At 35.3% G+C, this 13,973-nt stretch overlaps 1 protein-coding gene across 5 annotated transcripts in view; it reads right to left on the bottom strand.

Moving 5' to 3' along the window:
* Positions 1-13,973, bottom strand: part of MAPK10 (mitogen-activated protein kinase 10) — a 341,860-nt gene that overhangs the window by 76,967 nt on the left and 250,920 nt on the right. For all 5 annotated transcript variants that reach the window (NM_001260857.2, NM_001320562.1, NM_001320563.1 and 2 more), the window contains 5 exon segments: positions 1,762-1,833; positions 4,313-4,478; positions 5,166-5,304; positions 6,444-6,502; positions 10,490-10,619. In NM_001260857.2, the coding sequence (NP_001247786.1) occupies positions 1,762-1,833; positions 4,313-4,478; positions 5,166-5,304; positions 6,444-6,502; positions 10,490-10,619 (566 nt within the window).

The following is a 13,973-nucleotide window of genomic DNA, read 5'->3' on the forward strand; positions in this document are numbered from 1 at the left end:
ATAAGTAATTTAAAATGAAATAAATTTTCCTAAGTAGCCATATAAAATCTAATGGTGAAAATAATACTTCACACTAAATATAGGAAAGGAACATGGAGCAAACAGAGATTCAAGACCTTGAGATTCGTTATAAATAAATGGTTGCCATGCAGTTTTCTTATCTTCTAGACCAGCACTGTCTAATAGAAAAATGACAGTCACAAATGCCAATCACATATGTAGTTTTAAGTTTAATGTCCACATTCAAAAGAATAAAAACCAGGTGAGTTTAATTTTAACAACATATATCTTTAATCCAATATATTCAAAATGCCATCACCTCAACATAATCTATGTAAGATTATTAATAATATATTTTACATGCTTTTAAAAATATCTTCAAAATCTGGTATGCATTTTACATATAAAACATATTTTAATTTAGACTAGTTATAATTTCAAGTGCTGAATAACCGCATGTGGCTAGTGGCTACCAACTAGACAGTGCAGTTCTAGAATATGTCATTACTCTTATATTACTAGTGGAATTTCGAGACTATCTCATTAATATCCAGCAGAATGAATAAATGTCTACCTAAATACAAGCTTATTATGGTACCCACTTCTTGTTGAGTCATTTTTTTGTTTGTGTTTGGTTTTCGCTTTTGGACTTTTTAAATACCTAAATAAAAAAATCATAACATTTCTTACATAATAAAAGGATTCCTTAATAAAATTTTCTTATCAATCCAATAGAATAGTTAATAGAGTTATGGGTCACACGGTTATTGCCAATTTCCAAAACATCCATATGTAATAAATACACTAAATTCAATCCTGTATTGTAGTTGTTAAAGTTGTCAATTGTGGTTGTACTTAGATTTGCACTAGTATATGTAGTAAGGTATTTTTGTATTTTTAAAAATATATTCTACTATTATATGTAAACTTTATTGTCTATATATTACAAACACAAATCTGTACCTTTACTAGAGAGTTAACTTATGGCCATTTAAGAAATGTATCAGTCCATTTGATAATCCCAAATCATAGATAGCTCTACAGGAAAATTTCTGATGGACTCTATTGCAGGACTCAGTAGTAGAACTTAAATCAAAATTGCTTTATGAAATTATAAATTTAATTGGGAAAACAAGTATGTATGTCTATGTCACATCTCCAAGTCAGGTGAGGGAAGTCTACATTAAACTCACCTGACCACCAGCAACTTGAACAATAATTACAATTTTTAAATGCAGAAGTTCATGTTTTGAGGAGGATATGATATATTGACCTGTTAAAGACTTGATTTAGTGTCAAGAGTAGTTTAAATCAATGAAGCCATAGACAGAAGCTTAGAATGTCAGCAAGGAGAGCAACTTTTATGCCTAAATATTGTAGAAGCACAAAATAGTTTTAGAAAGGAGATGGAAAATGACTCGCAAATAGTGACTTATTTTTCTAGTTATAAAGGTAAATATATTTTAATCATTTGGGATCTGGTGGCCTCTGTTATTAAAGGAAAATAGCATTACTATTTTTAGTTGCAGGCAAGAAAGTAATTTTAGAAGAAAAAAGCCTATTGAAGTTTAATGAAAAGAAATCATTGTGGTAGGTAGTCTTCAGTACTGGTCAGATTATAGAAATCATCACTTTTTTATTACAATAACACCACTTACCCAACTTTTTGCTTCTATCTTTACTCTCCTGGTAAAATCATTATGTGTTTAAAAGGGAGAGAGAACAAAACAGGTAAAGCTGTAGCAAAAGGTACAAGGATACAGTCCCTTCCTGGAAAGAGGATTTTGTGGCGAACCATTTCTCCCATAATGCATCCCACAGACCATATATCCACTAGAACAGGAGAGAGAGGGTAGTGAAGAAAAGGGAGGAAAGTAAAGTTAACTAAGATAATTGACTTCTGAAGGAGGAGGAAAAAGAACAGTTTGATTAAAAGTACAATTTTCACCTCCCACCAAAAGTTGGCCAAAAGGTGAATTAAAACCAACACTACGCTATTACATAAACGGTGTCTAGTATTAGAACTCAAATTAATGTTTAAAAAACCATTACTTTGTGGATTCTGGACATTGCCTCTCAGTAGTGCCACAAAGTGGTGACATTGGTAACAGAGAAAAGCAATAGCTAAACCAAAAGTATCTCCATGGCAGGTGACAGCTAAAAGCCACCAAAGGGTTTTCTGTGTCATTTTCTGGATGCAGAGAAAACGATATTAACTTGTAGAGGTGGCTATTTTCACTTTCTCTTCTATTCAGTTACAGAGAATAGGGCAACAAGAGGCCACCTTTTTTTCAGGGGGCCAGGGGCAGGGACAAAACAAGATAAATTCAACCAAATCCAAGAAACCAGGAAATAACTGGAACCATGGTTTAGAGGCAAAAGAATTGCAATTCCTGGTATTTGGGACTTAGCTTTTCCTTCAGAAGTTTATTCTTGTAAATAAACATCAGTTTTAGTTTCCATTCGAAATATTTCAAGAAAAAGGACATATGATGAATTAGCACATGTATAAAGGAGTCATCTGGAAGGAAAGTGAAAAAAGTATTAAATGTGTTAAAAATTGTTACATACATATATTTATTTCCAAATTGTCAAACTTGTTAGGAAAACATGCTTTGCCTTCTCTTACCAATCTTTATCCCTTTCCAACTTGTTTTTTATTGTGGACAAAGGGAACTTTTGGGCAGAATCATTTGGCTGAATTGTTCCGTGGGGAAGGAAGGCGGGGCTAGGTGCAGGGGACAGCAGGGCATGCCTGATGTGGGAGCAAGCAGGTTTTCTGCATGATAACCTTCCACCCGTTGGTGGGGAGGGCAGCACCAGGGTGCCAGGCAGGCCTCCTCCATGGACTTAGAGAAGTCGAAAACCTAAGGCAGCGACTTGCAATTCTTTCTAGTGAGGAAAGGGAAAGGGATTTTAATATCAGCTATTTGCAGTGCCAAGATCTGAAAAGCCCGAATAGGCAAATTCAGATCCTCTCCCCCACCCCAGTCTCCTGTACATTCTTGATTCTTGACTTTGTTTCTCCTTTGACTTTTTAAAAATAAGTTGTGAAGAAAGTATAAAAATGTCCTCTTTTCTGAATGAATTAGATGTGGTATTGCCTAGTGAGGAGGACTAGATTCATCTCTTCTGAGTCAAAAGGTGCCAGAACTCTGACATTGCCCACCAGGGTGAAGCTGACCTTCGTAAGAGGTGACTTTTCAACTTCCTCTGTATAAATGCATACATATATTATCTGTCTTCTAATCTAAGAGTATACAAAGAAGTTTCTGCAAACTTCAGTGGCCAGGGAATTTTCACAAAAGTACCCTGTAGCACCTGAACATAAAAATACCCTGATTATTTTTATAGAGCTTATTAAAATAGACTGCTAAAACTAAATAGAATAGAATAGAAAATAAATATTTAAGATACATTGAATACATCTACAATCCTAATTTAAAACTATTTTAATTCCTAAGTATGTTGAATATGTTTTTCAATATGGTGCATTATTTGTAAGATATAGTCTCATCAAAATAATACATTGCAGTGCTTTCTAATAGATATTTAATAAATCCTTAGTTTTAATCAACAACACTCAATTGTAATACATTTTTAAGATTCCTTCCACAGCCTTCATTTCATTTTAAAGTGTTCATGAATATTAGATTTTCTTTAGGAAAGCAGTAGTGTCAAATTTGACATTTTCCTTTTTTATGATTTTTGGAATATATAAGAATTTATTAGGCAATTGCTACTCTAAATATTTCTTACAGAGCAACTTAAATTATTACAGAAATTCTTATTCAATTTAAATAATTTGGATTATTTCAAAGTTGTCTGTGAAGATTTTCACTCCCAGGATTTGTGTCACATTTTTGCTTGTCTTTTTCTAGAAATACAGCCATCAGTCTGAGATACGACATAAAAGCCAAATGGCTAAATGCGGTAGATTCCTTCCTGCTTTCACACTCATGCTCAGCTGAGCTGCAACCCAAATAGCAATTTTTCTCAATATCTAGGCACGTGTGCTAATCAGCATCCACTTGACTGTTTAATCAGACTCCATTTACAATTCTTTTTCACTATTAACATTTAGTGCTCTTCTAGCAAAGCTGACTTGTCAATAACATCCTTCACATTTTTAATGAGTGTTTCTTACCAGTAGTATTAAAAAAAAAAAAAAAAAAAAAACACCCTGAATATGCTATCTGGCAGCCCTACCTTATAAAAGCATGTACATGAAAGAGAACATTCCCCTTGGCTATCTACAACATGCACCCATTTTATTCACGGTTTTGATGCTGCTCTCCAGAAGCATCCCTACCGTTCTCCTTGTAGCCCATCCCCAGGATGACCTCCGGGGCTCTGTAATAACGTGTCACCACATATGGAGTCATCATGAAGCTTGTGCCTGCTGTCCTGGCCAGTCCAAAGTCCAGGATTTTCAATGTGCAATCAGACTTGACTACAATGTTACTTGGTTTTAAATCCTAACAATAAGGATAAGGGAAAAAATTAAAAGCCAGTATCAAGTGAAACATGTTATTTCCATTGACTCAATCAACATAGCAATCTTGCAGTAGCACTGATGAGGTCCCCCTGACCTACAGAGCCCTAAACAAGGCAAACGATTACTGCTACAAATAAGTTAACTGTTAGTTTTTGGATTAAAAAAAATCTTCAGAAGGTTTTTTAATCCCAGAAAAAAATTGTATTATCATTTTCACAATTTACACTGATCTTGGGATGAGGTTTTAGAAAAAAAAAATGTATCATTGATTGTCTTCTGTTACATTTCTCCTTAGGACAACATAAATCTTTCAACATATATATCATTTCTAGGCCTGACAGAAGAACAGATCAGGGCAGCTGTCTTTATGCTGCCAGAAACAAACTATGGATTTCAGTTGCACATATGACTTCTGCCAATCAAGGAGCTGAAAGCATGAGGCTTCTAAGAAGCTGCATCTCAATGAGCCAAAAACATAACATTGAACAAACTCAACTACTAGAATTTCCTTCTACAATTAGTGAACTAGGTGCCAATTCCAATATCAAAGAAATGAGGAAGTATATTATATTTGACCAATGCCCCCTGTATAAAGAAAATAATCTACAGTTACTCTTCCTCTTCTCTTAAAGCATTTGAATTGTAATCCTAGAGAAGGTGTTCTTACCCTGTGAATAATTCCAGCAGAGTGGAGGTGCTTAATGCCACACAGCATTTGGTACAGCAGGTAAGACATTCGCTCGTGGTCTAATTCCATCTGAATCACTTGACATAAGTTGGCATCCATCAGTTCCATTACTAAGTAACTAGAAGGGTAAATCCACAATGTTAGTTCCAGGTCACGAGATCTATGAAGTCCTTTCAGTTAGTCAGAATTCTCTCCTAACTCTGTAAGTCTTCTGAACTTCTTAGCTCTGCCTTTGACTGAATCAAGACTAAGAATTTCCAGGTATTGCATGTGTGTTAGCTATACAAACCCTACCACAAGGTTGCTAGTAGAAAAAGTATTTATTAGTGTGTGGTTTGTGTCCATAGAGTTTTTAACCTTAATTTTGCCTTCACTTTCCCCTGTATACCCTCAACTCTTTTGTGAGTATTATAATTTTAAATAAGAAAAAAATTCAGAACAGCTTCTTCCTAAATTCAATGTATCTGTGTTAAGGACAAGGTACTAGGGAATCACTTCCTCTCCTCCATCTGTTGTCATTACTGGGTAGACGTTGCACAAAATCAATGACACTACAAAGATCGAAAGAATAAAGATAATTTTCATGTCCCTTTTATTACTATTTCTTTTTATTTGTTTGTTTGTTTTGAGATGGAGTCTCGCTCCGTCGCCCAGGCTGGAGTACAGTGGTGCGATCTCGGCTCACTGCAACCTCCGTCTCCCAGGTTCAAGCAATTCTCCTGCCTCAGCCTCCTAAGTAGCTGGGTCTACAGGTGCACACCACCACACCTGGCTAATTTTTGTATTTTCAGTAGAGGCGGGGGTTTCACCATGCTGGCCAGGATGGTCTCGATCTCCTGACCTCGTGATCCATCTGCCTTGGCCTCCCAAAGTGCTGGGATTATAGGCGTGAGCCAGCATGCCTAGCCTTATTACTATTTCTTCAGGTAAATTAACTCATTGTAGAAAGTTCATGGAATCTATTAATAATCATAAATAAATAAGCCTTTCCTGAGTGACCAAGAGTATGGAACAACAGAGCATATAAAGCCACAAGGTCAAAAGGAGGCAGAATGTCTTTCCACACACAAACAGAATCTTCTTGACCTATCACTGGACCCCTTTCATTTGACCCCACCTCTTACCTCTCTTTGATCAGTACAAGGGATTTCAACTCTGTGTGTGTGTGTGTGTGTGTGTGTGTGTGTGTGTGTGTGTTATTCCCTTGGGCTATCTAAGTGCTGTGCTCTCCCTTCCTTTATGAGTTTTGTTACTTACACATCTTGGAACTCCTCCAGCGTTTTCTGGGGTGTGAAGACATTTAATAAACTAATAATCTGAAAGAGAGCGGAAGGGACAGAGGAAAAGAGAGAAAGAAAAAAGAGAGAGAATGTATTATTTTTAAATTTTATTTCAACTCAAAGTCACTCACTAATGCTATGGTGGAAATGGAGAAATTGGAAAAATTTCTAGAGCTGTCTCACAGGACACAGAAAAGTATACTCAGAAAGAACAGATGATCTGTCTTCAGGTTAATAATGCAGCTAAAAAGCTCAATTCTTGGGCAGAAGAAAGAATCAGAGAGATGCATAATTGTTCCACTGCTTTCAAGTGTGATTCCTCGTGGCAGAATATGGGCCTTTGGGGGATTAAACAAAAAAGGAAGAAATGTGGCGTGAGAAGAGAGGTGGCAGTAAAACACTGTGCGAAACATAGCAAGGGGATACTTCTCCTCCAGATGAACAAAGTCGTATTCTACTTCATGACTTTTTTGTGTTGTTACTTTATATTTTTTTACTTCTACCTCACCCTCAAATATTAAACTAATGCTCCAATAATATGTGTGGGGAAAGGTGCATTCTAGATGGTATCAATGATGAATTTAGTAGAAAATTATTTAGAAGTTTTCTGCATTCAGTTAGAAGCTTTTTGTTTCCTGCTTTATTTTATATATTAGCTAGTAAAGAAATCTACCTTCTAGCATAAGCAAATTTTGTAAAAACCCCTTGTCACATTTCCAAATAGAGTTCATAGATCAATAACTCAAAATGTTCTTCCAGCTAAATATTTGGTACTAACGTGCCAGCAGGAAATGAATATAAAAATATACAGATACAAATCTTATACTCACAAGATAGTTGCAACTATTTTATAAAAAATAGATAAGTACAAGGTCAAGATTTAAGCAGCTTCAAAGCATCAATCAATGAATTTCAGTAAACTCTATAAATGATATAAAGACATATGGAGTAATAAACATAAAATGAAATTAAACACCTGAGAAATTGACTCAATTCTATGGAATGTTTTATGTCTCATGTAGTTTTAACTTATTGAGAAATTGTTGACAAAAAATAATCATAGTACCATCCAATATTTTCTAGTATACATATATATGGCAATGGTTGTCATATAGTTTTTTAAAAAATCATCTTTTCTAAAGCAACCTTTCAGTGTGAAATATTCATATAGAAATAAAATTGTTTTAAAATTATCTTTAAAACTTGTGATTAAAGTGCCATGTTATTCTGTATACTCAGTGCTAGTGAGTGTTGAAAACTGCCTATGAAGTACATCTTTCACTGTAACATCTACAGTGGGTCTGTTTCTCTAGGACTTTATCAATCTCATAAAGTAATTTATTTCATTTTGATATTTGTTCAAACAAAAACATTAGCGATTGTGTATAGAGCACACATTCCCCCCCACAAACATTCACATGAACACTCCTTAACAATGGATAAATGCTAACCCAGATCAACTAGTGAACAAATAATCCAGATAATCTAAGAAATCTAGAAAATAGCATTACAATTTTAAATAAATCAAGTTTTATTGTTTTAAAAGATAATTTATCAAGATCTATTCCCTACTGTATGTTCTTATTTTCCCTTTTCCTATGACCTTGTTTTATCACTTTTCACCCTTCGAGAAGTTCTCCTCTAGCCTTCCTTTGCTGTCTTATAAATTCTAATTCCTAGCAAGAGCCAATTTTAAAAATGCCTCTGTAGAAGGAGATTATCACAGCTATAAAGTTTCCATTTTAATTCAACAGTTTCCAGAGAGGAATCTCAGTTCTTTTATCCCAGCATCTTCAGACACACGGATGTAAATCCGTGTTTGTCAGGCCCCACTAGTTCCTAGAATTGAATATTTATATTCTTTTTTTTAAATAACAATTTTAATCTAATTTTCAGTTGATAATAAATACAGAAAACAGGCGACCAAACTAACACCATAAAGAAGTATTTTCTAAATAGATTTTCTTCGTATTATTAAAGATTTAATGAGATTACTTTACTCTTCCTTTTCTTTCCACACTATTAACAGAGTTCTTATTAATGTGGAATTTACATTTGGTTGTAGTGGATTTCCTCTTCATAAAAAGTTCCAGAAATGTGTTTCCGCAGACTTCTGCATACATACATACACACATAAAAGGAAGGTAGCAGGTGGGGTGCTATTTATAAATTATCACTGCAATCTGGAACTCTTTTTTAGGCTTCATAAATATAAGTCTCCAAAATTTCAGTCAAGAACGGGAAGTATTATTCTCTCAAACTGACCAAGCAAGTGGGCATTTCTCCACATTGTATTGCATTACAGGGTCTGGCATGAGGATGAGGGAAATATAAATACATGTATGGAAAACTTTCCATACATTTGATTCATTGCTTATATCCATCCATTTTCCATTGCCAATGTTATGCTCCATCCTCCTTGGCATAACAGAATACATTGCATTGATCATGTGGCTAACCTTGCACTTACCTTTATTTAACATACTGAAAGAACAAATTAGTATATAACTCTTCATAGGAACCATCCTTTCTATCATTTCTATATTCCTTTCTAGAAGTCTCATGTTTGTTGCATGGCTATATTAGATATGGGTGTGCAGTTCATAAAATTTTAATTTCTTGGTAAGGCCTTTGCTGCTTGGCCTATTTAAATGGGTAACCCTATCCCACCACACACTGACCAGTATTTTTAAATCTTCCTTGTTTGCTTTGCCTTACTTAATAGCACTTATCATCACCTGACATTTTACACATTGACCTGTCTTATTGTGGATCGCCTTGCTCTTGCCAATAAAGCATGAGCTTCACCTGGGCAGGGATTTGTCTGTTTTCTTCACCATCTAGATCTGTGCCTGGCACATTTTATTCATTCAACACATATACGTCAAGTGACTGAATTAAAAAGTCATCAGGGTAGAGGAATAGAGGAAAAGAGAAATACTGTCATGGGGCTCAGATCTGCATATTTGCATTTCAAGTATCTTTCAACTTAATACTAATACATTTGTGTCTTCTCAGTGCTACTTGTAGATGGCGAGCATTATGGACAAGATACCTGGTTTATAAAACCACGCTGGTAATGTGTTCTGTGTAATTTTCATACATAAGAACTTTGTAGAGATAACTCTACAAAGGTATTCTACAACCTTAGAATGATTTTACTTGTAAAAAAATTATTTTTTTATTTTTAAGAAAATAAAATTTTATTTATAATTTATTATGTATTTATATGTAAAATATATTCAATGTATTTATTATAATTTATTTATTAATAAAAGTTTTCATTAAAATAATGAATTCTCTCCTATTTATCTTTACTAGGAACAAGTGGAGCACAGAATGAATTCTAGAGGTCTTGGCCTGTGATTGAAGGAGCTTAGATTCTGAAGTAAAGAAAGTCCTTTAATGGTCTACCCAGCTGAGTTCTGATGAGAAAAAGCTCTTGATCCCATTCTCAAGTGCTTTGCAAATATGTACCTGCATACTTGCCCATCCCTGAAAAAAATAAGATGCCAACACACAGTGGATTCACTGAACAATTAGAGGCCACCACCAGACTACAGCTGAAACTAAAAGGAGATAACATGAATAAAACTCAACTGTTAACAATTAAATCTAACTTATAAATCGAAATTAAACCTAAATTATAAAGAAATATAGCATGGTGCTTTGTAGGGTTTTTTTTTTTTTTTTCCTGGCTTTTGGCTTTGCTTGTCTTGTTTCTTTTTTGGAAAGCATGAAGCTCTCAATTTGGAGCAAGATAACCAAATATGGTAAATTTTCTAACTAGGGAAATATTTATAAAATTCAGCACTTCCACATCATATGGTTTTTAGGTGATTTTTAAGCAGAAAGCTACCACGAGGACAATGAAATTGAATGCAGCATATTGGCAGGATAAACAACCTTAAGAGGCAGGAATTGCAAAGTAAAGAAAGCCTTTCTTACTCAAGTACAGACACATTTTCTTTTTCCAATCTCACAAACTCCCACCGCCAGAATTTTCAAAATAACAAAACTCACGTTTTTATGGTTCACACACTTCATGAGGACCAGCTCCCGGTACGCTCTCTTGGCATGGGTTTGGTTCTGAAAGGGTCTGCTGAGCTTCTTAATGGCCACATTTCTGTCAAGGACAGCATCATACGCGGCACTGTAGAGATCCAAGAGCAACTCAGAATTAAGAGCAAAAGATTCCTTAGAACTCTTGCCTACTTGACTAAGGACACAGGTAAAGAAAATGCTATTTTGGAATCTTACTCAGATTTTGTATACTCTGGTCACATGCCAATCAGGCTGTAAGTAAAGATATAAGTGACTTGTATAAGAATATTCTACATGCTAGAAGGATGAAGAAGAGTTGAAGGAAGTGAAGGAGAAGGGAGAAACAGGAGAAGGGGAGAAGGAGAAGAGGGCAAAGGAGAAGAAAAAGATCTTGCCAAGAATATAGAATATAATTGCCTCAGTAAGTTGGTGGAATAAGAAGTAAGACAGACATTCAAATTTCCCACTAGTCATGAGACTATAGCAAGTCATTTAATCCCTCTGAGCTTGAATTTCTCATCTGTTAATATATGATATTTAATTTTTTATAGCTATAAAACTTCATTGTTCTTTGGTTGTTTTAAATCAACATTTTTTTCTATACCCATTCACAAGAACCAGGTGTTTTGTTTGTTTGTTACTGTTTTTTAGAAACAGAGTCTTGCTATATTCCCCCGGCTGGTCTTGAACTCCTGAGCTCAAGCTATCTTCCTGCCGCAGTCTCTTTAGTAGCTGTGACTACAGCCACATACTATGGCACCCAACTAAGAACCAATTTTTAAGGTGTGATGTTAATTGCCATAAAAGCACTTGTGGGCTGATGATCAAAGTGTACTCTCATTAACAACAACAAAGCTCAAAATAAGAAATGCAATCAGGAAATTTTAGAAACATAAATAACTGCATTTAAATACAAAGACAAAAATAAATGCTATTCATATGTGAAGCTTTCACACCGAGAATGAACATTTACAATGCTTTGAAAATAGGGGTGCTTTTACACTGTTGCTTTGAAAAAGCAATCTAAATATTTGGTGCTATTTCTCTCATATGTAGAATACATAAGTTTAGAGATCAAAGGAGAAAGTGAGAGAGGCTCTTTTTGCCATTATACCTAATGATGCACTCACAAAATAAGTAACCCATCCCTGAAACTTTGAGTTCTGCTGGGTTTTATCTTAGTTGTCAGGAGGAAATGCAAAACCAGAATCCACTACAACTGATCTACTAAATTAGAAGTAACATTGACCACTGAAAGCTCACGCCACAGAACTCGGAGCCAGAAACGGAATTGCTATACCATAAGAAAATGACAGATTCACAGAATAAGGTTGAAAAAAGTCTTAGAGTTCACCGGGTCCATACTTCCATTTAACATTCATTCCTCTCTAAACTACGTCCATGAAAACTTTCACCAGTCTCTGTTTGCCCATCTCCAAAAACATGGAAATCATTGTATCTAAGCAGCTCTTTCTATTGTTGGGCAGCTTTGAGAATAGAAATGCCATCACTCTGATAAACAGTTATCTTTCTGCGGTTTCCACTGACTACTGTTAGTCCTGCCTTCCAGGGCAACTCAAAATAAAACATTTCCTTTCCATTATTAACCATAATATATGAAATCTATTAAAAGGCTGCACACAATGCCTGGCCTAGAGTAAACACTCAGTAACTCTTAGCTTTTAGCATTTTTCCCCTAAGTCTTTTCTTTCTTAAATTAAATATTACCAGTCCCCTACCATCACTTGTCAGATGTGGTTTCAAGTCCCATCACTATCTGGTCAGTTTCCTCTGAATAAACTCCAGTGTGTCAATATGCTCTGAAAATGCGGACCCTGTGCTAAATAAACATTGCTACTCTGGGTATAGAGTGTTACTGAAGATTAGGGTAGAGCTAGTAACTCTTTCATTCATTCCTTTGCTCATTCATTCAACAAACCTGTTCTGACATAGTTAAAACAGCTAAGTCTGTCCTGGAACTCTTTAATAATGACATTCCACACTATTTTTTCTTTCACTTTTTAAGCTATTTTATTTTATTTAAAGTTCCTAGGTACATGTGCAGAATGTGCAGGTTTGTTACATAGGTAAATGTGTGACATGGTGGTTTGCTGCACCTATCAACCCATCACCTAAGTATTAAGCCCATCATGCATTAGCTATTTTTCCTGATGCTCTCCCTCCTCTGCTTCCTGGCCCCAACGGGCCCCAGTGTGTGTGATTCCCCTCCCTGTATCCATGTTTTCTCATTTTTCAGCTCCCCCTTAGAAGTGAGAACATGCAGTGTTTGGTTTTCTGTTCCTGCATTAGTTTGTTGAGGATAATGGCTTCCAGTTCCATCCATGTCCCTGCAAAGTACAGATGTCATTCCTTTTTATGACTGCATAGTATTTCATGGTGTATATGTACCACATTTTCTTTATCCAGTCTATCACTGATGGGCATTTGGGTTGATTCCATGTCTTTGCTCCTGTGAACAGTGCTGCGATGAACATATGCGTGCATGTATCTTTATAACAGAATTATTTATATTCCTTTGGGTATATACCCAGTAATAGAATTGCTGGGTCAAATGATATTTAGGTTCTAGGTCTTTGAGGAATGCCACACTGCCTTCCACAATGGGTGAACTAATTTACATTCCCACCAACGGTGTAAAAGCATCCCTATCTGCAGCCTTGCCAGCAAATGTTGTTTCTTGACTTTTTAATAATCACCATTGTGAATGATGTAAAATGGTATCTCATTGTGGTTTTGATTTGCATTTCTCTGATAACCAGTAACGTTGAGCTTTTTTTCATGTTTGTTGGCCACATAAATGTCTTCTTTTGAGAAGTGTCTGTTCATGTCTTTTGCTCTCTTTTTATGGGGCTGGTTTTTTTCTTGTACATTTGTTTAAATTTCTTGTAGACTCTGGATATTAGACCCTTGTCAGATGGATAGATTGCAAAAGTTTTTCCCATTCTGTAGGTTGTCTGTTCAGTCTGATGATAGTTTCTTTTGCTGTCCAGAAACTCTTTAGTTTAATTAGATCCCATTTGTCCTTTTATGCTTTTGTTGCAATTGTTTTTGACATTTTCATCAGGAAATCTTTGCCCATGCCTATATCCTGAATGGCATTGGCTAGATTTTCTTCTAGGGTTTTTATAGTTTGGGGGTTTTACATTTACGTCTTTAATCCATCTTGACTTAATTTCTGTATAAGACATAAAGAAGAGGTCCAGTTTTAATTTTCTGCATATGGCTAGTCAGTTTTCCCAGCACCATTTATTAAATAGGGAATGCTTTCCCCATTGCTTGTTTTTGTCATATTTGTCAAAGATCAGATGGTTGTAAATGTGCAGTCTTATCTCTCAGTTCTCTATTCTGTTCCATTGGTCTATGTTTCTTTATTCATCTTTTTTTTTTTTTTTTTTGGACTAGTACCATGCTGTTTTGGTTATTGTAGCCTTGCAGTATAGTT

The sequence above is a fragment of the Macaca mulatta genome, chromosome 5 (assembly GCF_049350105.2).
Source record: "Macaca mulatta isolate MMU2019108-1 chromosome 5, T2T-MMU8v2.0, whole genome shotgun sequence".
NCBI lineage: Eukaryota > Metazoa > Chordata > Mammalia > Primates > Cercopithecidae > Macaca > Macaca mulatta.